The sequence below is a fragment of the Neodiprion virginianus genome, chromosome 2 (assembly GCF_021901495.1).
Source record: "Neodiprion virginianus isolate iyNeoVirg1 chromosome 2, iyNeoVirg1.1, whole genome shotgun sequence".
Classification (NCBI taxonomy): domain Eukaryota; kingdom Metazoa; phylum Arthropoda; class Insecta; order Hymenoptera; family Diprionidae; genus Neodiprion; species Neodiprion virginianus.
In genome coordinates, this window is record NC_060878.1 from 31947995 (window position 1) to 31973542 (window position 25548).

A 25548-nucleotide genomic window follows, 5' to 3' on the forward strand; every position below is an offset into this window, starting at 1 on the left:
CCCATTTATAAAGCCGTCTTTGGAAAAATATATGGGTGAGGCTCTGATGTGATGAATATATCAGGAGGTACGGGGGCCTCGAAGGGAGAACGCATTACGCCGGCTAGACGTAACAGTGCCTGTCGAAATACGTCTAAATTCGGCAGAATAAGGAGCCGCCCCTTTTCACGTTACAGTTTCGTTTTGCGTCGGAGTTCACAAGCAGTCACGCCCTCGATCTCTGTCAGTCGCGGAAAATCGCGGTGAGTTAAGTAGAACAAGTGCTGCGGTAGTAAATCCATTTTGCGTTCCGTCAACGCTGCCCTTTCACCCGTAACACGGCTGGAAACCGCGGAAGTAGAACAAACCGTCAGTGTCGGCCCCTCGCTGCGTATACTTGACATTGGGACGTAGGAATGAAACTAGCCGGGCTAACGTCGAACTATCGGAAAGCATTCTCATCTGCTGCAGAGTTACAGAGGTCTGGCAGTTCTGCTCATTCGCTCATTTTGTCGCGTACAATGTTCACGCACAAATCGTTCAGGACTTTTTACTTCGTTCTCGGCGAGGATCACGATATTATCTGCTGATTGTGATGAAAAATTGGAATTTATCAATTTCGCAATAAATCGAATTCAGTAGAAAGAAAGTTGAACCGATAAATTTGACATTCCTATAGAATAGCTATATTTTATATTGAATTATTTGTGATGGATTTTTTTTTTTTGGTTTTTTTAATTGTCCAAATTTCTTATTCGCAGATACTAATTTGCTCTTGCATCAATTATTCGCCAAAATCCTTTGAATCAGAACCAAAAATTTTGGTACGAGAAACCACCGTCGAAACAATTGTCCACGTTTTCTGATGTAGGTTCCTTCTCTCGTTCGAAAATTAATCGGGCGTCCTACAATCCGTGAAAGGCGCGGTGGGTTTTAAAACGTGAAACCTATTTTGGAAGAAGCTTTATTGAAAAGATGAATGACGAAACGATTTCAGCGTCAATCGAAACTCTGATGCAATTTAACGTTCAATGAACGGAAAAAGAATGAACAGTTACCGTTGTCATTAACGTTATCGTAATCGTAGAGTCGACGACATCGAAGTAGAAAGAATTTCGTCCTTGTCTTTAAAAATCCACCACGTTTGAGGAAAAACGACGTACGAATGTACAGGGACTTGAGCAATAACGTTAATAACGATGAGAAAAAGTCAGAGCGGAACAGTCATAAATGGGAAAGCACGCAATTACAATGGAAATAATCGGAAGCTGGAAGCTGGTTCCTCGTACCATAGAATAAAGAGGCAAAAGCAACGAAATAAAGAAGATATGTAAATAAATAAGGTCCGTCGACGTCGTCTCCTCGGGAAACGATCGGGGTGCAGTGGCCCCTCTATGGCGTCGTTGTCGGTCGTCGACGACGCCGTCGGGTGGGATCGATATCAGGCGGAGGCGAGGGCGGCAGCAGTCGCAGGGGCGACTCCAAGCGGGTCGCCTCGAAGGCTGTGTGCGGGACACCCTCGCGTTTCATCCCCTTTCGTACACACACGCAGCCGGCCCGTCAGGCAGGCGAGTTCGTCGTTCCTGCGTTACCCATTCGCGTCGGGGGTCTCTCCACCTCCTCCCCCACCCCCACCCTTCGCCCCTTCACCCCCTCCCCCATCATCCACCCCCGTGCAGGCCGCGGCACTATCACCCTCGGATTCGCCCGAGCGCGTATTGGCTCGGCCACGCCGCTGCGCCGCGCTGCGTTGTTTTCGCCGGTCGTTCCTACGCGTAAACTGCAGTTTCGTTGTTTTTCACCTTTAATCCCGTTCCAACCCCGTCTCACCGCCACGCGAAACTGCGCGACACTTGTGTTTTGTAAATTCTGCTCCCCCCTGAAGAAAAAAAGACTAAAAGAAAATCAACGAACTGTCCGTTATGACCGGTGAAACGATTTGGTACATACCTGTGTTGAAATTATTGTATAGTTGGAAAGCTTGCGAAGCACATTGTACGGTGACGTTATACGTATATTTTTCATTGAACGAGTGAAGTGTTGGTTAATTTCTGTTTTTTTTTTCTCTTATACATATACATATATATATATATATTCGTCGTACACCTACCGAAGAAAGAGAAATATGTACACCGATTGTTAGTGCGTTAACAAACTTGAGAATACAATTGATTTGGAATATCGTAGCATTGTGTAAAATATTATACGGATGTAAAGATGTGCAGCGAAATGTGACTGTGGCTATGGGGTGTTCAATGATTATTAATCCAATAGTTTTCTGGTCAACGTTGAGTACTGAAGTTAATTATTGCGAAAGGTCTCGAAGCTAGAATTAATTAACATCCAGTTTTTCAGCGTGACGGGTATAAAAGGGCTGTGATTATAATGGTCACAGCCAATTTCGGGGATTAAAAAAGAACGTAACACGGTTATAAAATATAATCAAGCCTCGTATCTGAAATTACGATCTCATATATATATACAGTGCTGATGTAATTTATACCGTATTATACGTACAGTGCGACCAGAAAATAATAACGTTAATAATCAGTGTTTCAACATTTTAACGTGAACATTTATCTTTGCGTGACTTATATTAATCATTCGTGTGACTACAAATTTTTTAAATAACTAGACTTCTCACAGTCAGCTGTCGTCCTTAATCAAATAATTCTAAACCAATCCCATTACCGCTTACCAGCTTTTAGCATTGATACTCGACCTTTATACTGTCCTTGACTTTCTCAAATATAAAAAATTCCTCAAGGATACAGTTATCCTTGATATTGTGACATCAAGTCCGACTTAATTATACTCGTATTTCTGAAGTACAAAACCGTTTAAACTTTTATCATGCAATACGATTAACAAACATTGAAAAAACAAACAGGCAAACAACGATACTCAAATTACCTCGGAGCGAAGAAACGTATACTTATAATGTTAAGGAGAAAAAATACTCTCGGTCATTATTGAGGCGAGGAAGAAAGAAAAAAAGGTGAAAAGAAATTAGTGAATCCGTTTAATATTCGATAACTGCTTTAGTCATGATGAATCGATGAAATTAGTAACGAAAAGGAAAAGTGAAAAAACAACTTAATGCCTCTGAACGGGTTACACCAAAGTCTAACACTGCTTTATGTGCCTTAAATAGATTTTAATGTCGAAGGAGATAAGGTGCAGATAATGAAGCATAGTGAATTGAGTTGACATTTGACGGCGCGATTCAAATCAAGTTTTCAATATTTTGGAACGGTCAACGGTTGCGCAAAAAATATTTTTACAATTATTCTTACCACTGTTTCGTCAATATCGGTGAGTTATTCGTAGCCGGGTCCCAACAGTAATACCGTCCCGCAGATCATAGTTAAAGTTACTCTTCAGTTCGGACGGCCAATGAAAACTGGAGGATCTATAATTTGTTTAGACTTGCTATTTAAAGTTCCCTACGTGGGCTTAGCTATACAAGAAATTCCAAAATCTACATTAAATCGCTTGTTTGTAGAGCCAAGCTAAATAAAACTGTGAACCTGCCTGTCCACGGGCAACGATTAGTTGCTATGAATAAACCTGGGTAGCAATATATTATCCCTCTCCAGCCAGTGTGTGCAGACGAAAATTTGCTCGCAAGTCGAAAGGCTCTTTCTTTCTCGTTCATGCAATTTCTTTGTAAAAATATTTCTCAACATCCCACTTGCAAAGGACGCTGGTTACACACTGTCGAAAAGTTTGTCATATCAGTCGGTATTTTCGTTCGCATGTCCCGAGGCTTTGCCCGTCACACACGGACGGAATATATCAGCAGATTCTACTCAAAGCTGCTGGAAAAAAGGTTTTTCGGTAAAGTAAACTTCGCGGAACGCAGAATTTACTCTAAAAACAATGAAAGCCACTGTGTGCAGATTAAAATCTGTTATATTTGTAGTAAAAAACGTGGTTGGCGTGGGTATTCTTAACCAGCAGACTTCATGTGTCCTTCTTGTGTTTTCGAGTAGAATCTGCTCTTTTATTCTCTCCGTGCAGTCCTGAGGTGTTTGTGATGGATTTTTCTCGCGCCCTCTCTTTCTCTGCTCCCCTGAATCATTGGGGGTATCGAATACCGTGATCTATAAGTGCCTGCGCGGGCGATCAGATCGGATCAACAACTCGACAGTCAGTCGGCCGTTTGCTGCTCGCGTCAGCGGTTGTCCAAGTCCTCCAGAAACTGCGGCGCAGTTTTCGTTTTCGAAGTGCGAAAAGACGGATTGAGATTCCGAAAATCTACCATTTTATACTTTTTTGCGAGTATGAAATTATATTCCTCCAAATACCTCCACACGTCGCGATCTATAGCTGAGGAACGGAATGAAAAATTAAATATTCTTCCATAAGCTTTTCAAATCTCGCACAAGTTCTACAGCCACATGGTTTTTCCCCTATAGTACCTACGCGTCATTCGTGTGGAACAATCGATCTTGTTACAACTCGCGGTAAAGTTCGTGCTTGCATGCGGTACTCGAAACGAGGTCAATAGCCTCAATCGTTTAAGCCGTAGTAGTGAAGCCGTAGAAATTCAGTGAAAGATCGCAAATCTTGAATCGTTAGACTGGGACTCTGGTCAGTGTTTCGTTACCGGTTTTTTCTGCAGTTACGTATCGGCAAAAAAATTTATCTTCTTATCCAGCTGGATTTTCAGTTTCTGGGGTTTGATTGTATAAATCTGTAAAAGAGATCTACAATGAAATTTTTAACTCCAGTCTTTGTTTCAAGTTCAGGAGCGAAAACAGTGTTACATGTTGCAAGATTCGTTAGAACTTTAACAGATAGCTCGAAATTTCATAACATTAAAGTCGTTGTTAATTGAATAATGCGAGATTTTTCCATTTACAAGCATAGTCATCCTGTGCTGTAGTTTCACGATTGTTTTCAGAAATTGTGGTACGGCTAACCTTTTAGGCGACACTGAAGTATATTAATGAGAAAGTGTCACAAATTTTAAAGGAAAGAAGAAAATTAAATAAATAACTGAACAAGCAGCCCGAAAAGATTAGTAAAATAAAAACGGTGTTCTCGATCCCCCTCAACGCAATACGTTGCAAATTTTGGATGGCTTGCAAAAAAAGACGAAAAAAGGAATCCTTTAGCCGAGGGCGTTGAGTTAGGGTGGTTTGGTTGGTGGCGAGATGCAGGGAATCGGCCGAAGGTGACAAAGGGACGATTATTGTACATAAGGGTCGGTGATCAGAACTCATGTAAATCAGTAGTGAAATGACATTTTTTCGTTTCCCGTTCTTCGTTCTTTTATTTACTTAAAGTGAAACAAAACAAATATTATATATAATATTATACGTATACATCTATATATAAATAAAACGACTCAAAATTTATAATCATTAAATTTAAAAAATGATATTCGGGTAAAACAGTGCTATGCAATTACCGGACGATATTGTAATAAAAGTGGAAAAGTGATACAGTTGGAAAACGCCGGCTCGGCTATGATTGGATATAACCAACAAAACACTGGCTACAACAAGCTCTTTACTCAGGTAATGAATTTGATGTTTAGAAATAAAAGGGAAGAAGAAAACTTATATAACGGGAGAGAAATTTCCAGGAAAATTTGTTGAGTTGCCAGGGGTGAATACGCAAATGTATTTCCCTCATTCCCGAGAATTATCGCCGCTACGCGATTAGACGTATTTGATACCCTTCGTCGCTTTAATTGTTATAATATTACCTGACATCGAGAAGTCACAGCTACTGTCGCCGATTACGTTTTCTGCTTTCACGAACGTCAGGTTATACCGAGTTACCACTTTGATGTAATTTAGTACCACCTCTGTATCCCACTCCGAGTTACGACAATGCTGGCGGCAAGAACAATATGCCCAAATTACCGCCGTTTGGCAAGGTGTCAGTTCGCTGTCGGACGGTTGGTGTAAAACTCCGAAAAAATCTAATGCTTACTTTCAGGTTGTAAAATGTCGTCGCCCAATTATAAATGAACGAAATTTCTGACTTTGGGTAAGGCCCATTTTGAATGGCCATTCCAAGCTGATCCTGCGTCGATTTTGGTCAATTGACGCAATGATTGATCAAGTAAGATCGATGTAAGAGAGTCGGAATATTCACTTATTTCACCGACTCTTTACAATTGATATCTAATGAAAAGAAGAAATTTCAGGATGACTCAACTGATATTGTCCCCATTGGTCAAAATTAGTTGAATGTTTCGCAATTCGGATGGAGGTTCTTTATAGATTGAAAAATTGAAAAGAATTTTTATTGCTTGTAATAAAACGATATGGGGTCGTAAAAGATTTTTACGCCGTAGTCAGGAATTCCGAAAATATAATATGAGAAAGCCTTCGGTTATGTAACGACAGGCATGCAGCGTAAATAAATGATGGTTTGCCCGCGGTATTGACCTGTAGAGACTAGTTCGGATCGCGTTCGTCATAGTCATTGATTGACCGACCGCCTGTACACCTTTTGGTTCCCCAAATATCACCTGACTGTTAGTCTTGACCAGGAATTCGGACGAGTCTGACGTCGCGTCTCCGCGAATTTTTATTACCATCGTTTTTATAACCCCAAGCTTACTGTCGCACAAATCATGCGTTATATCCTCTCTTTAACAAGTGCGGGTAATAAACCGCTGAATATCACCGTGATTGATCAGACGTGAATTATTCGATTGCCTCAGTAATGGAAAAATTCTTCCTCTCTTCCCTTATCCTCACTTTTCCAATAAATCCACTCCCAGTTTTTTCACACCCTTTCGGTGAAATTTTTTTTAATTTATTATTCGTTTAGCCTCACCACGATCGTATTTAACAACTGTGCAAATAGGTGTAAAAATGTCGCGTTTATCTCTGCACGATTTCGGTGATCAATGTGAAGTACGTAATATAATAAAGAAAGGGAGCCGTGATTTGAGGATAGAATAAAATAACGATAATACGGTAAACTTAGACTTCAATGGGAGCCAAACTTCATCGAGCCAAACGTAATCTAACATTTGTGCGTTGAACTTGTAATCTTGAGCACGTATTTTAATTTTAATTTATTCACTACCCTTCATAATAACGTGATCACAACTCACGACGATCACATTCCATTACAAACCCATTTTTTGTACCGTAAAAATATAGACGTTTAAAAACGTGAAAAATTCCACTTCAGCCTTTCATGGCATGAATGATATATGCATCGACGGAAAACTATACATCAACTTACATAATTAAATTCTAATTTACCCCGATCTACGTAGACACGCATGTTTTGTTTTCATCGATTGATGAAGTGGGAAATGATCGAACTTTTGTGATCGTAAAAGTATTCGTGAAGAGTAGCTGTACAGGTGTACACATATCGATACATATATGTGTTGGCGAATGTATTTTCCGCTCGTAATTATTAATTTATAACCCGGCACATTCGGTAGGAAATGGTTCCGATACACCGAACGATCGATTCATTCAACCCTGGCCCGTGAAAAAACCGTAACGTGCAACATGTGCAGAATAAATAATTTTTCTTCATTGCGATCGTACGTAGAATTTTAGAAGAAAATGCAAAAAAAACGCGAAAAAGAATTCAAAAAGTAATATAACCTTGCCGCGTGCGTCTGGAGGAATTCAAAAATAACCCAAGTATATACGAGACTCGCATCGCACACGTCCACGTTTTACCCGATTTAACAATTTATCAAGGCAATCACGACCGAGCAATCTCCGGACAAGTTTACGCCCTTCAGACCAACTTCGTGTCACGACACTCGCTCTCTCCCCGACTGATAGCGATCTTAATTTTGTATATTTCCCGCTATTCCAGGGCTCGGCAGACTCCAACTACTCGCAGCCAAGCTCGGATCTATCGTTGGACGAAGAAAAGGAGAGCCTGCGTCGGGAGAAAGAAAGACAAGCTCTTAACCAACTGGAGAAAGCAAGGGTGAGTCGAATCTTTGACGAGAAAAATGGTTCGAGCATTTTTTTGAAATTATTTTCATAAAAATCGTTTTCATTACGCGATTATTCTTGTTACTCTTATTCAGACGAAGCCGGTAGCGTTCGCCGTCAGGACGAACGTTAGCTACGACGGATCCGTCGACGACGACTCACCGGTTCACGGTTCGGCCGTTAGTTTCGACGTCAGAGATTTCCTCCACATCAAGGTAAATCGTTGCATTCATATTTCGAGTTGATTGCATTGAATACTTGTTGTTAAAAGTGAAAGATAATCAGCCGTACCGCGTCGGAATCATAAGTTAGGGAAGGAGAACAAACAGATTCAAAAATCTTCAGCAGTATTGTTTGTGCCAATGATGTTCAACGCGAATGAACCGTACTTGGCCTTTTATACACACGATTTTGAGAAAATTTAGCTTTTAGAAAAAATAGCTTTTCAAAAAGTTTTACGGCTACAAGGTTCCATGTGTTAGAACTCTGGTGTTTTTAATTCTAATTTAATGATTTTGAGCTTATTTTGCTTACCATAGAGATATCAGAAGGTATCTAGATAGCGTTTATAACGATGAATTTTTGTACAAAAGACACAACAAACGTTAGTCTGCGATCAAATTTGCGCTTTATAGCTACACTATATTGTAAAACGTCGAAATTATATTCGGGGATCAGTTCACCGAGCAAAATGAGCCCAAAAACATGAGAATCGAATTTAAAACACCAGAGTTTGAAAATTTTGAACGTACCATTCACAAAATCTTTTCTCAAATCAGCGATGACTCGAATTTTGCTGTTCACAACTGCGTAAAATCATTTTTATCAGATAGTAGGGATGTCGTCTCAATCGTATCCTCCGTCATTAGCACAGATAACATTACCAGAGATTTTTAAATATTTTTTTCCTCTCTTCCTAACTTCTTATTCATACGGTACAGCCGACGTTTCAAAGACAAGAGAAAAACTGATAAACGCAGAGGGATGTACAGAGAAATTCTCATATCGTCTCGCGTGCATCGTATACACAGTATTATCGAAACACTCCGATTTCATCTCGACACAGGAGAAGTACGATAACAATTGGTGGATAGGGAGGCTGGTAAAAGAGGGATGCGACGTCGGTTTTATTCCTTCGCCGGTTAAGCTCGAGGCACTTAGACTTCAGGCAAGCGCTGCTCGCGGCACTAAGGGTCTCTATTCAGCAAGGGGTGGCTCTTCAGGAAATCTCGGTGAAAGTGGGATGCCGTCACGAGGATCGACGCCGCCAACGCCAGGTGAAATATTGTCTCATTTTGTTTTATTTTTCGGTCTTGTGTTTTCATGGAAAACGGATCAATTTGTAAGAATTTTCGTACACATCAATCTTATTTTACGTTGAAATTACAGGTGACGATAGTGACAGCGTGGGTAACGTTAGGCCGGGAAAAACGACCCTCACAACGCCGCCGGCGAAAGAAAAGCGAAAGAACTTCTTCAAGAAACCGGTAAGAAAAATGAGTTTGCATAAATTTTTTTCTCCCCCCTTTCATTTGACGGATAATTTATTCAGCTACGACGTTTGAATTCGATCATTCGCTCCTGACAAAGAAGTTCGACATTCTTCCGTTACCCTTACTTCATTTTATGTTAATCAAACCGAACTTCAGCGTCTTTTGTACTGCGTTCTTACATGAGATTTTAGACCAGACCGAGGGTTTTTACCTTATTTCTTGTCCCTGTCTCTTTCCTTATTCTATTTTCTTTCGAAGACAGCGGCTAAGTACCTAATTCAATTAAATTGTTTCGTTAGAGTCAGAGGATTGGAGAGTTTGAACCGTTTCAGCTTGTCTTTGGTGTATCCACTCACTTATTTACACGTAAAAGCCCAACGTCACTATGTAGACTTAGAACTTAGAACTTAGGTAGTACACACGTTGAGGATGAAACTTTAATAGTGCCACTGCGTGATATCAGGTGCATACACACGGGTTATACCTACATGTGTAGTGAATGTTTCAACAGAGCGCACACGTGCGTCAAAGTGAAGTTTAGTCAAAGCACATTGCTAATCGTGAAATAATAAAGGCTGGAACAGATACGTTGAATCCGATGTCTGTCATGTTCTTCATTATGATATTTATAGATTAAATTTAAATGTAGGCAAAAATTTGCAAAAGTAAGGGTTGGTTGATTTTTAGTTCTTCTATTCGTGACATGTCGGTACCAATCTAGTATCTAGTTGAAATACGTTCAAGACGGTATCGAACAGAACGATGTGTGATTGCTCTATCGATTTTCTGTTCATTAACTCACTTAATTTTTTAAATTCATTCTCCCGATATAGAGAAGAAAATATCGCTCGTGAATGGAATTTTCAATAGAAAGAATTAGTTTGCATGTACAGACGAGTGTTGACGTTGGCATTAATTGTTTTAAATGTTTCAATGTTGCATTCCGTGCTAATGAAGTCTTACGTAAGTGAAATAGATATGTGAAGTATATATACGTGTACTTACCTGAACGAAAGGTGAGAAATTAATGTCGACATTTTTAGACATTCATGAAATCTCATGTTACAGGAGACCGCCACACCGTACGACGTCGTACCTTCAATGAGGCCCGTAGTTCTTGTCGGCCCTTCCCTGAAGGGTTACGAAGTCACCGACATGATGCAGAAAGCGTTGTTTGACTTTCTGAAACACCGCTTCGAGCGCAGGTACTATACGAAAACTCAGTCCTCGTATTACAGATTTCGCTTGTCAATTAACTCCGTAATTACAATTGCTTCGATTAACGTACGATTAACTTGTAATCTTTCAATGTCATTCTCCGCCCAGGATCATTATAACGAGAGTTATGGCTGATATATCGCTGGCCAAAAGATCTTTACTAAATAACCCTACGAAACGTGCTATAATGGAAAGATCGACCAGCAGAAGTAGCTGTCTTGCGGAGGTTCAGGCTGAGATCGAGAGAATTTTTGAACTCGCGAGAACGCTCCAAGTAGGTACAATTTTTCAATTTTTTTCGTGATACTATAACTTTGTACGATATGTTGCTTGCAAAAAAAAAAAAGATAAAAAAAAGCCGAATAAAATCGCGAAGCGAAAGTCCGACGCTGTAAAATGTTGCATTCGTGTTTACAATATTTTAGCTAGTGGTTCTGGACTGCGACACGATAAACCATCCTTCGCAGCTCGCGAAGACGAGTTTGGCACCGACGATTGTCTACTTGAAGATATCGTCGCCGAAAGTGCTCCAGAGGCTGATTAAATCCCGGGGTAAATCTCAGGCCCGGCATCTGAATGTGCAGATGGTCGCGGCGGAGAAACTCGCCCAGTGCCCGCCGGAAATGTTCGACGTTATCCTCGACGAGAACCAGCTCGACGAGGCCTGCGAACACGTTGCCGAATACCTCGAAGCCTACTGGAGAGCCACTCACCCCCCTGTCGCCACCCCAGTTCCTAGGGTCATGCCGGCTCCTGACGCCCCCGTCGACACTCTCGCGCCCCGCGTGACGCCAGGTAAATTATATAAACGATCGCTGTTACACCTGACAATTAGCGCGGTATAGAATAAACAGGAGTGATACAAGACGCGGAGAGGAAGAGGAACGAAACGACGGGACGTTGGGGAAAGCCGGGCTAAATATGACGAACAAATGCCTTTTGCAATTTTTAAAAATGTTTAATCTATTTAATATCGATAAACCGTCTATTTTTGTGCGATAATTTCGTTTAAAAAATGCTTGCCAATATTGGGAGGGTCGTATAATGAATTGATACGCAGCTGAATACTTTTTTGATACTTACGTAGCAACACCACATGGATATAGTCTTTATAAATAACAACGTTGCACTCGAGGGGAAACCATGCATCATTTTAGTTTGCATTTAGTCGAGTTTCTTTTTCTGACCGCAACCCACGACAAATTTCATTAATACGCGGACTTCGCTTTGATATTTGAGAAATCTTCTGATCGTGTTAATTATTCGGAAAAAACATTTCATTTCGTTGTTTCGCCTTGCTTTCCTTTCCTCCAGTGTTTAAAGGTTTACTGTACGCGCTTCATTATTCTGCGAGTTATTGTTAGTATTATTATTGTTGTTATTATAATAGTACGGGGAAAGAAGGACGAAGATCTTGGCTACGGGAGGTGGATTAGAAGAACGTAAAAACCAAGAACATCTCATTTTTTCTCTGAGACATTGTCGTAAAAAAATTTAGTAACAGTTGAATACGTTAAATGGAAATTTTCACATTACTAACACCCTAATAATTTCTCTACCATCAGGAGGTCATCATGAGAGCTACTATGGTCATGAACCACGAGGTACTCCACCGTTATACATACAATCTATACCATGTATTAATGTAAACAAGTATTTATAGCACATCGTACGTGTTTAGGTGCAGTACGGATAACGGATCGATTTGGACTTGGTTTTTGTAGTTTGAAAGGGCCTTGTATTTGTTTTTTATGGTTATTGGATTCGGTGCTTCCAACCAAATTGACGGCGCTAACAAGTACAACTGCATAACTTTCGGTGTCATTTTTTTCCAAGATCTGCAGCCACTCGTGGTCAACCGAGTCTATTTCGATCCGAACACCTTGTATATCGGTATATGATTGTCGCATGTTTCCTCAACTTCTTTCCTTCGGATCCAATCCCTGTACATCGAATTAGTTATTACAGAATAAATTTCTATGGCATTGAAAATCACCTAAAAAGAAAAAGTTCAGTTTCGTAGTAACAATTGAAGTACTTCAATTATTATTGCGCGATTAACAGCACAGTAATTTTTTCTGCCTTGATCGGAATATTTACATTCGAAATTCAAGCGATATATCTTTCAGGCAATAAGAAAGACCTGGTAATTTTTGTCGCTAGATATCGGTTGGTTGAAAAATTTGAAGCACAGGACTATAAAGGTATACCTAAACGTGGTTTAACATTTCCTGTCTGCCTCTAACATTCACTATCTCCCATTTCATGTCTCTTGCTGTCTGTCCTTCTTTGTCTACCTGTATCTTCTATGTTTTACGTATCTGTTTAACTTTTTACAGTCGCAATGCACGGATCTACACACTTGTATCCTGCGCCGCTGCAGTGAGAGCGGCGTTGCACACCTCTTCCGTTTCTGTTAGTTTCTAAGCTCGAATTCTTTTCGTTTGTCAATCTGTTTTTTGCGCATTCTTTACACATATTCAAAGTTATACATAATTATAATACCTAATGGTGAAATAATTCACATATTTCTTTTACGTCTTTACTTATTTTGTAATTTTTTTATTTTTTATTAATTTTTTTTTTTTCATTTTTTAACTGATTCTATCTCTTCTCGTTCTCACTCTTCTTTCTTGCAGTTTTTTTTTCCATGTTTCTGTATACTATACGTATATAAATATGTATGATCTACACAGCTTACATGTTATGCACGCTGCGCTATGTGTCAATTTAGCTGCCAAAGGAATGACATGCCTCGATTCGTATGATTGCAACGTAAAGTATCACTCACAATTTTCATCGTCACGTTGAAATTTTCAAACGAAGAGGTATCGTGTCATACTTTTTTTCAGCTCTGTTCTTCGGCCATACTTATACCACTAACTGCAATATATTTATTTGGTCATTGTGCAAATGAGGGGGTGTATTTATATCCTCGATAAGCGGCATATTTGAAAAAAAAACTGGGCTTTCTCGACGGAAAATTAATTACAACTCAAGTTTTACAAAACGTCACGTTACCGTGGTCCGTCATTATCCCAACATAAAAAAAAAAAAAAAAATATTCTTGAGAAATTCGAGGAGTCAAAACTTTATCCTCGCGAGGCGGAAGGATCTAGTTTTAAGACTAAAGTCTTTGGAGTAAAAAATAAAATTTTTCCTTCGAAGAGCTTATTTGTTAAAATATAAACCGCGTCTTGAGGCGCAGATAGACCCTCTCGTCGAAAAATAATCAATATTTTCTTCTCTCTGCCGTTTCTTTCCATTCTTTTCTAATTTTTTTCTCCTCCCCTTCTCTTTATACTTGTCTCTCTCTTGAAACTATCGAGTCGATGGTATGTAATAAGCGTGATTCTTTTGAACCTGATCTTCTTTTGTTTCGTATAAGTTTCGGAGGCGGTTGCTGCCACAGGGATCATCAGAAAACAGTGCAAGGTCACCTTAAGTCGTGAGGCTGAGTCTGCAGGCTCATAACCTGAGTCGAATAGGTCTGGTCGGGAAATCAGTTAACCCAGAGTCTGAGTACATGACATTTGAGATGACATTTACGTACCTAACAGAAGTTGGGACACGTCCCCGTTTCACGTATAGTCGCGGGACGATAATAATAAAAAAATAAAATAAAATAGATGTATATACACATACATTGTATATAGAATGTCGAAATATTGCAATATTCCGCCCGTCGTCCGTTGGCTAATCGAGACGTCGCGGCCCACCTGCACCATATTACTTGAAAAATAGACAATCAGAGAAAGGTGTGACGAGAAAAAACGAAACAAGTTCACACGTAAACGAAAAACCAATGAAAGTACAAAAGTACGAATAATATCGATGAAACGAGAACTGATCATATACTCCAGTTCGTTGAGCTCAACGTTGCTCCAATATAGACGCGTCCTTGCGAGACATTTATCAGTCGAACGTGTAGTAAGTACGACGGGTTTGATGCATGGTCCAGATCAAAATATAAATCAGTCCTCAAGCCCCGCTGTTCCCCTTAAAGAAAAAAAAAAAAAAAAAAAAAAATTAAAAAACGAAACTCTTGTACTCGATTTCTCACATCTCCCCCCCCCCCCCCCCCCCCTTTCTTCTACATACGTATTACGTATAGTTTAATTAAACCATATAATTCACTACATCTCACACAGCTGGGTCTAGAATAGTTTATTAATGGTAGAAATTTGAAAATTAATACTCATCACCGTCGTGCTGTAAGAAAAAAAAAAAAAAACTTTTCTTTTGAAACGTCTAACTTTGTCTGTTTTGTTCCATTGACACTACATGACGGTTACGATTAGTTCTCTCAATATCGCAGACATTCAAATTATTAATCTCTTAATCAATTATCGCTGAACCATTTTTTTCTTCTTTTTTTCTCTTTTGATTTTTATTTTGCATTCCCTTAACATTTTCTTAGAAGAAAGTATGTAAACAATGGTTTGAGGTATATTTCAATATTTTTCAACTTCCTGACGACAACAAGTTTCGTGTTAAGATTATTATTCTTATCGAGTTATTTTCATCTTCTATATTTTTGTGCAAACCTTTGAAAAGGTTTGATCGTGACGAGAGATTTTAATTTTTCTTTTGTAGCCATACAGAGGTTTTCACAGTTCCTATTATTCATCCAAAAGTAACGAAACCGTGGAAATAGACGTTGACAAATTGAACAATATATTCTTAGATTAATTTTCATTAATCATTGAACAAAAAACCGACAAAATTTTACTACTTTGTTCCATGTTTGTTTCTCTCAATTCATATTATCAATTTCTTCTCGTATAAATGATCCGAACTTTTGGCTCATGCATTGTTCTTTTTCCTTCAATACGAAGGGTAATCTTTTTTAATTCACTCACATCTCCAGTAGTAAAAATTTCCTTTTTGTTGTTTAATAACGTTCGTTTATTATACTTGTTGTTATTCCAGTTTATATAAATATTCCAAATCTCGTATTCATCGATGGCAGCAACAGCAGCGTCTAAAAATACAATTCGATATGCTTTTATACGTACATTTTATACAGTTAAATCGGTCGTCTTTTTTCATCGCCATACGACACGTAATATTTCGATTTTGTTGTAGTTAGCCGGTGAATCTTGCTTTTCTTTCAGTGACTCCGTCAAATGCGAACTCGTTTCAAGAACTAATTTTAAATAATTTTTCTTCTTTCATTGCGTACATTTTCATACTTGTAATCTCTTCTCTATCACTACTTACATAATCATTTGTTTTTAATATTACCTTTTTCTCTTTTTACTCTGTACAATTCGTTGTTGTAATATTTCATTCGTCATGCACACTTTTATATTATATTTTCTTACTGCATGTGCGTGTCTGCGTGTGCGTGTGCCTGCAATTTAATATTAAAAAAATCGCCTCTATTAATTACTATTGACCAACTGCAATTCTATAAGATTTTTCCTAGATTAGTCTTTTCCTGTCTGAGACTGATCGATTTCTTCATTTTGTTTTCACCCTTCTAATTATTCACATTTGTCAACAATTATTTTCAATCAAGGTTACACGCGTCACAAAGATATTGATAATTGTAGTAATTTTAATGCAGGAAATAATAAATTCTTATAGAATATTCGTGTCCTTGCTTGGAAATAATTTTTGTTCTTTTTTTGCATCTTTCTGGAAAGTCCGTAGTATGCGATATGCAAAATAAGAAGTCCCTATTATCGATTATGTGTCAAAAAAAAAAAAAAAAAAAACACCCATAAACAGCAATGATGTTTCGGAAACGTTTGAAAGTAATGCTAAAAATGGCAAAGAAACCTAGTAAATCAATCTTTGAATTTTTTTTGTCACTCAATTCGATTTTTAGAAGAAAACAATCTTGAACGAATAATCTCATCTTCTATAACAAAACATGCGATCGTTACAGCAGCAATATCTGAAAATACATGAAATGCATTTTGCTTTTATTTATTATTTTTTCTTTCGTTGGTTTTGTGGAGAGTAATTTATCAGTGCGAGAGATTTTGGCCTCATTTTTCGATGTTGCTGCATCGACGCTGTTGTAAAAGCATCATTGCAATACCTTTTTGTACCGCGATCGCCTCATTTTCCTCTTGTCAGCACCTTGGTAGATGATTTTTTCTAATTTTTTTTTTCCCTCCCTCATCCAGGGTCCTCGTCTTACGGCGGTAGTCACGGCGGGACGGGAACGCGGCGCTCGAGATTAGAGCGATTGGACCGCGAACGATCGGACCACGACTATCCCGAAGAGGACAACTACGTGACAGGCAGCGTCGACTACAACAACAGCACGTCGAGACGTCGTCAGCCGCATCAGGACTCTCGAGCGCTAAATGCCATCTAGGAGCTGGTGCCCCGGGGCCCGCCTCTGCTACGCTGTACCCATCTTCGTACCACGGCGCTTTGACTCCGAAAGACGAAAGGAAGAAAGAACGAAAGAAGAAACGGAGGAAGATACAAGAACATGAAAAATATGCCAATATTTTTATGCACGATACCCATCGCGTTAAATGGACAAAGTTACGGTACTTAGATATGCAATCATCCCTGTCAAAATTTTCGCTTCAATCATCCGCAATGCGGGAGTCCAGGGTGGTTAACGGGCCGCGGGAATCATCTTCGCGATTTTATAACCAAGTTATCCAGCCAGTTCTTATGACATTTGTAATTTCTCTTTTACGTAATATTGTTTATTCCAGCACTAGATGTTAAAAATGAAAGAGATTATACGGCTTAATCTAGATTTATTTAGTAAATACTCGAACCTTGTATTCTTGCCACGTTTTATGACGTTTTTCGTTCTTGATTGTCGACATGATCGTCAACGGTAGATTCCCTCGACTTTGACGCCTTGGATTCCCAGAGCACTCCCGAATATCTCGCCAATGTGTACCGATATTAGACGGTCGGTACGATTCTTTACCTATTTTAGAAGTTGATGTAACATCGAGCGCATCGTCGTCGCTATCGGCCAACGAATCATTCGATCTTCGGCTATGAATATTTGTTTGTTTTTACTTTAGCAACCAATTCCGAAAGAATTGAAATCGAAGGTGTAAAAAATGGCGAGTAATTGAAATCAACCATATATACGTTCGTTTTTATCGTTTGGTATTATATCAACCTTCCGAAGTATGTCAGGTCGAAAAACGAGAACCCATATTTACGGATGTCATAGAGTTCGGGTCTGCTGAAAAAATGAAGAAAAAAGAAAAAAGGTCAATCAGAGCCCTGGGGCCCCCATCCCCCCCCACCCCCACACCCCCACCCCCTGCCCCTACGTCCCTGTGCCGCGCAGCGCCGACGCGGTCACGATATCGTGTTAAATATATAAATTCGTTATTTTTATTCGTGGAGAAATTTTTCAAATTTTTCAACTATTGTAATAATATACGTATATTCGGTAGGGCCCCTATCTCCGTATACATATAATATATATTTGTGCATATGTATATACATTGATACGCACGCGCTCGAAACATGGCGGTATTGTATATGTTACATATATATAATATGTATTATACTATATTTATCTACATCGTAGAATCAAACATAAAATAATTACACCTCCTCCATGGACCCCAACACCTGTACACACGCATACACGTGGATGTTTTCATTGCTTTTCAGCACGCGATCGAACTAAACTTGTAATTGTCCTCAAGTTTCGCTGGGAATTCATTCGTACGGTACACAAATTTTCTTCGATTGTTTTTTGCGGATGATCATATCCATTTTTATTCCTTGAATAAGGCTTTTCCAATTTCTCCTATTAAATCGGCTAATACAGCGTGTATTAACATATCACATTGAACGTCGCTGATAATATGGTAGGTATAAATTTCAATAAAAGAAAACAAAACAAAAGATGAAAACACAAAATTTCCCATATCCATGAATGTTCATCTATACAAAACAAATTCGCTCCAGGTCAAATATTTCCGAAATTGGATTGAGGGCTTCTTTCATAGCTCGGCTGATACAAAGAATCACTCATTGGTTCGCTGTGGATTTTAGGATTTTACATTTCAAGGCTCGACGATTGTCTGCTGAAAACTGACGAAAAGCTTCGCTGAAATCACGTGTTTAATCATCGTTAGGAGTCAGAGTATGTACAATACCGTGTACAATTCATCGTTATTATAATTATTATGTGGAACATAACGTGCTCCGGAAAAAATGCATATATGTAGGTAGTAAATAATTTGAGAAAAAAAATCACGTTTAAATATTAATATTATAATATATTATATATAAAGCTGAAAAAGAAAAACGTTTTTCACCAGCTCAAGTATATATGATCATAAAATTTGTTACATTATAATAGGTATGTAACATAAAATAATATAAAACATGATATACTTTGGGAGAAAAGAAAAACAAACGAAATGATAGCAGATGACAGTATTTTTCTTGTACACTTTTATACATAAACAAAGCATATATTATACATGTATTATATCTTGGCTTCGATTTATCGTAGATGAATTTAATGTAATCATACTAATACGCAAAATTATAACACTTTCCATTCGCGAATTTAGGAACCGTCTTCACAATTATTACTTTATCGCCGTATTTTATTTTTCCCCTCACTCGCAGAGCACAAAAATATCACTACTCTATGCCTGAGTGATCGGCCATTGTTTCGTTCGCGTATATAATTATGATATACGTAATTCACTAGGTACTGAATGTTTTTATTCGTGTATAACAGTGATCGAAAACAATTCATACAATTCGACGGCTGTGATCAACAAAATCCCACCTCCGAATATGGTTCAAAAACATCGTATCTCAGCATTTCATTCGAAAACATCGTATGTCCTCGGAGATCACTTTAGACGTACAATGTTGTTGGATTTTGTTGAATCGAAATCTGAAATGAGGTTTTGTTGATCTGAGTCGTCGAATTGATGATATACAGAAGCCCAGTGCTATAATGCCCGATTAATGTTTAAACAGGAATACAAATTATATACCTTCACCCAGTTTTATTCTTACAGTTGAATTGCAAAGTAAAATGTCGAGGTGATTTTGTTGAAAAAAGAAAATGAATAAACAAAAGCGAGGGGAAATATAATGGTAAAAAATAACGTATATATATATAACGGTATAACGTAGAGGAAGATAATAGACGAAAAATAAAAAACTCAAAGATTGCCGTATTCAGATACAAGTAGACAGAAAATTACGTAACATGATTAATCGGACGAGATAAACAAAAAAAAGCCAAGAAAATGTTTGGAGCTGGATCCAAATTAAGAAGTAATAACGCTAGGGTGACTATTATTTTATTTTGTTATTGTATAAAAACTAGTTAAATGAATAAAAATATACGTAGGCAAAATACAGGAAATTAATAAAGAATTAACGATTAGACAAAAAAGTAAAATTTATACATTTGAGAATTCTGCGTCGAAAATGTATATTATTATACATATTTATATAACGCGAGGCTGCTAAATTGTACTAGACACATGAATACATAATGCATAAGAAAATGAACGATAAACATAAAACAGAAAAAAATTACTACTACATAATTATAGCATGAAAATTAGTTGGAAATCATTTATATATATAAAGATATTATATCATCTGCTATAGTGCAGGGGTAATGTAAATATTGTAAGAAATTTCACACAATTTAACCGAACTGGCTAATCGTAATCCCCCGCGAAAATACCAGCTGTTGCAATTGATAAAAATTAACAGAATAACAATAATGAAAAATAATAACAGTAATAATAGTAATAGTAGTAATATTATTAACAATGTTAATAATAATAATAATAATAATAATAATAATAATAATAATAATAATAATGACGAGGATAATAGAGAAACTAGGACGAAATTTAATCATCTCTATCCGGCGTACGTTTATCCCGTTTAAATATCGTCGACTATTTTCACGGCGCATGAACATCGCGTCAAATATATAATTCTTATAATAATAATGAAGCTAATGAATTTAACAATCGAGATTTATTATTATCATTCAAAATATCTGTCGCATGAATATTGTATACGTATACATATTTATACGTACTTACAATATACATATATCATTTATTACAATGAAATACAATATTATTAACTAGCATTATTTTACACCGTTAAAAATGTCTGGGTATTCTCAAGTACAGTTTTAATTCCATATCATTTCGGGCAAATTTTACACAAATCCTTTTATAGAATATGGAATTTGGACTGGTCGAGAAAAAATTGAGGCTTTTTGCAACACAACCTGTAAGATTCTACACAAAATTATACGAAATTATTAACAGTGTTGTACGAAAATATCTATCCGCAGAATATTCATGAATAACCCGCGCGAATTTCAATAAAAATCGTATAATTAAATTAGTGTGTATTAGGGTATGAAAGATGTAATAGGCAAAATTTAGGTTAGCGTGCGGTAATTTTCTGCGTGTATATACGATATATATACATATGGTACATTCCATGCCAATTCGACCTAGGTCTAATGATATGATTATCCTGACTTTGGAAGGCATTCAGTTTTAATTCGCATATTTTCCGAACGATTTAAACTGTGTGAAATCTTTCTAAATTAACGTATTTATTTAAACATGATTTTGGAAATATAAATTACTTTTGCAAAATGCTACGTCAGATATCAAAGTTTTAAACGCTGAGCCAAAGTGAACCACCGATTCCTTCTCATCTTTTTTCAGCAATCGTTCGGAAGATATAACAAAAAAATAAAAACATGAAAAGAATCAGTGAGTCCAATTAGTCTGGCAAAGGGTCAGACCCAGGACGAGTTGAGATGAAATACACCGTATATATGTATAAGGTATACACGTATAAAATTCGAAGTTTGAATTCTACTTGTACGAAATATTCGATCATAATTCGTGTACGCCTTTTTCACTTACACGTCTTCTACGTATTTTGCGCATATTTTATGTATGATACACATCAAGCATTTAATTTTCAATTTATACCATGTACAGTTTTTTTCTTTTTTTTGTATAATTTACTTTTTTTTGTATAATTTAAATTTTCACACACATATAATAGTAGAACATTCGGAAACTTGCAGAATTGAATTCGCTGCCGACAGCTGCTGCAAGCTTAAAATGTATAAAATTTCGTCAACCCTTTTAGCATATACTAACATACATGTGTTTTCATGTTCATACATAAATATGCATGTATAACAATTTGGTACATTATTATGATTATTACGTTACGTTTATTAACACGATTATCGTTATGATTGGTACTTCTATTATATATTACTATCATTGTGATTATTGGTATTGTTGTTGTTATTAATATTATTTATGCTTAGGTGTAGGGTTTTACGAAGGTTTACATTAATCGTAGATAAGAAATTCTCGAGTATAATACGCGATCGATTATTAAATAATGTGGTTCATTGATTTCATACCGTCTCCTAATAAGATTGTAATTATATATGAAAATTTTCGTATAGATGAAGATTATTATCTAATACAATATACAAATATAGATGAAAGTCCAGCAGTGTTAGGGTAAATGGCTGATTTAACGGTTACAAACGCTGAGGTATTGTACTGTTACAAGATAATGTTTATAATTAATTACATGTATATGTGTACTACGTCACGTAGGTATGTACAATACTATGTACACATACGTACATACATACACATTAATTATAAATCCCGTGTGATACAAGCTTTAATGAAGGTCCAAGGTGGACGGTGGCGTACGTACGCAATCTTGCGGTTTATTATGTATATCATCATTTCCACAATGTACATTGATTACAGAATTGACAATGAGCTTTCAGCTTTCAACAATTGCGAACAAGGCGTACACAGCAGCTAACTTAGGCTTTACACCTGTCTGTTGAATGAAAAACAAATCGAAGCAATCAACTCCGCAATACCTGAAAACCGTGAGAAGGTTTTTTATAATTGTACCTACTTTTCGGGTGATGCAGAAATTATCCAATCAACTCATTAGATGCTAATTAAAAATTTCCCGCAACTAGTCCGTTCGTTTCATTATATGTATATATATATATATATATATATACAAAAATATATACATATATACGTATATACATATATATCACACATACCACGTGACTTGTAATGGATCCTTTTAAAGCATAAGCGACGGTTTAGCATCGACAGACTCAGGTACGAGTTAGACCAAGTTCTTTAAACAAATTTCGTTGGAAATATTCTGATAAACAATTAAGTTAGACCCTTGTGGAGAAAAATGTATTATAAAAAGATAATATGATTTTCCAGATACTGTACCTAGATAACCTGCTGCTTTACTAGATATTTTGTGTTCCTCATTTTTATTGTCAATTTCATTACCGACTTTATTTATCGAAGAAATACTCAGCCGTGTATTCGTGTATGATAAGGCGTTGAAATTTTTGGGACATAGTCAAACTTATGCCAAATATCTTTCACACGGTGTAGGTATATCAATTCTCGCATATATATAGATCTTAATATGATTGATACCTTTTTAAATCGGACGAATCTGTGAATATAATGAACTTATAAACGAGGAAAGAAGTATGATGAAAATAATTTATCGATCAAATTCGTCATGTAATATGTATGTAGGGTAGATATGGATTTGTGCATATAAAATTACGAAAGAGAAATATGGCCCAACGGTAACTGAACGTCGCGTCGGTGCAAGTTCGCTGTTAATTCATCGACGTAAATGAATGAATACATTATATGTATACACGAGGAAATGGTTAAATTATGTGTTGCGTGTTGGCTGCCATTTTTGGTAGGTATGTTTTTGTTGTCGCGTGATCATTTTTCGTAATTTGCATTCTACGAAAGCGTCTGTATAATTAATTACGTGACCACTGCATTATTGCCACCGGTAATTATCCAGGTACGGGTATAAATATATACATATATGTATACATAAGACAAAGTGTTGAAATTTTCAATCTTTTGATACACACACTATCGGGTTAAGGGTGCGGCTGTATATTATTATATAAAGGTGTCGTCGAGCGCGGTTGAAAGTATACAATAGTAGGTATTTATTAATAATATTGTAAGAAAGGACGATTCGTGCTGAATTTGAAAAATCACGTCACTTAGTGGCCACGCGTTACCGTGCCATAATTTTATAATTTTCCGTCAGGTAAATTGTTTCCCTGAGTTTTGTACAAGAAGTGATGAATTGGGTAAATAAGATAATCTTATTTCACGGCGTTTACTTCATTGCAACGGGTCGTCGTCATATTTTGTGCCATGCGTGATTTCTGCGTGTCACTTTTTGACTTGAGTAAATGGAAAAAAAAACAAATGTATAACAAAGAAAGCATTTAAAAAATATGAAAAAAGGTTGAAAAAAGAAAAAAAAAAAAAAATAAATAAATAAATGAATGAAAGGCTATCGGGTAACGTTGTAATTATTCTAGGATATTTCAAAATTAAACGGGTCAGCTAACGCAATGACTCCTCGACGTTTCGTCTTCTGTTCGGCTGGTTCATTGGATCAACATAACATATTATGTACAAGAAGAGGATTTGATGTTCAAGTGCTATATGTAGCATGCGTTTGAAAATTGTTTCATTATTATATTCGACGAAATGATTACGACTGTTGATATACGAGAGAAGTTATAAAATTTATGGTTAGTTATATGTATATTAGTATAAAATATCTTGTATCAATTATATGTTTATTGTTATTATTATTACCATTAAAACTTTTATTATTATTATCATTGTTATTGTTATCATCATGATTGTCGTTTTCGTTATCATTGGGTTGTTTTCGTTATCTTATAGTCAATTATAGTATTGATACGTACCGAAAGATGTGTCTATATCTATCGGTGAGATATTTTAATTTCATCCGAATTGAAGGAATTGAGATCGAAAAATATATATATAATGATAAAGAGATGTTGTAAATTTGATCTTATACCTAATGAAGAGTGCTATACTACTGCAGCCGCATACTCCGATAATGTATTTTCCTGGATTTCACTCAGGTTAAACAGATATTGACACACGAACGTAACAGTCAGTGACATTCTCGTTGCAGCTTATCCCAAATGATTTTCAGGTACACAAACATGTATTATATAGTATAGAAACGAATGCGCTGAATCGACACGATGATTTTCAACAGAGTAGGGCTTCAATGGATCAATTATTATGATGATCATCATTGTTATTCACTTGGTAAATCGCCCTTTTTATCATAGTATTTTTAATTTTGTGTATAGATTTGAGAGTGAGCGGCGTGCAGTTGCTTCGATGTTGATATGTCAATGCTGTGATGTCATCCTTTGGAAATAAAAAGTAAAAAGTAAAAAGTAAAAAAAAAAAAAAAAAAAAAAAATGAAAAAATAAAACGACGCGATGAAAATAGAAAATAAAAAGTCCCAGTCCACAAGTCCTCCTCCTCGTGTAATGAATATTTCTATTAATCTGTATCCGGCTTACCTAGCCCAAAGTACATATTTAATTATAGATTATTACCATAACTATTAATCGTAAGAATTATTATTATTGTTACGTATAAATGATTCATCATGTATGCTGGATTTTTTGGATAGGATTGTACGTCAACAAGCGAATTCAATTACAATGAAAAAATCAGTCTACAGTAAAAAATAAACTGATGGTAGAATCGATCGAAAGTTATGTATAGCTTTGTCGCATAAGAAGTGACTGATCCGTTTGGAGGATATGACGTCACAAAATTGTTACAACAATCCATTCCAAGAAATCATTAGATCCTAATTCCTATACTTGTCGCATTTGTAAATAAAATTTTTATTATCACATACGTTGGTTCAGGTGATTTTATTGCATGCAGGAATTCGATGGTATGCCTCTGGGGGGAAGCAGATGATATTCAATTTTAATAAGTTTGCAATGACGTGCAAACGAAAATTA

At 36.8% G+C, this 25548-nt stretch overlaps 1 protein-coding gene across 17 annotated transcripts in view; it reads left to right on the forward strand.

Moving 5' to 3' along the window:
• Positions 1–25001, forward strand: part of LOC124297230 (voltage-dependent L-type calcium channel subunit beta-2) — a 75806-nt gene extending 50805 nt beyond the window's left edge. For 4 of the 17 annotated variants that reach the window (XM_046748020.1, XM_046748019.1, XM_046748021.1 and 1 more), the window contains 10 exons: positions 7798–7914; positions 8018–8137; positions 8989–9199; positions 9312–9409; positions 10373–10378; positions 10484–10620; positions 10742–10907; positions 11059–11428; positions 12199–12237; positions 16774–25001. In XM_046748020.1, the coding sequence (XP_046603976.1) occupies positions 7798–7914; positions 8018–8137; positions 8989–9199; positions 9312–9409; positions 10373–10378; positions 10484–10620; positions 10742–10907; positions 11059–11428; positions 12199–12237; positions 16774–16967 (1458 nt within the window). In that variant the 3' untranslated portion in view covers positions 16968–25001. The other 13 variants (XM_046748031.1, XM_046748030.1, XM_046748029.1 and 10 more) reach the window with 13 other exon arrangements.
• The last annotated feature ends 547 nt before the right edge of the window (positions 25002–25548 follow it).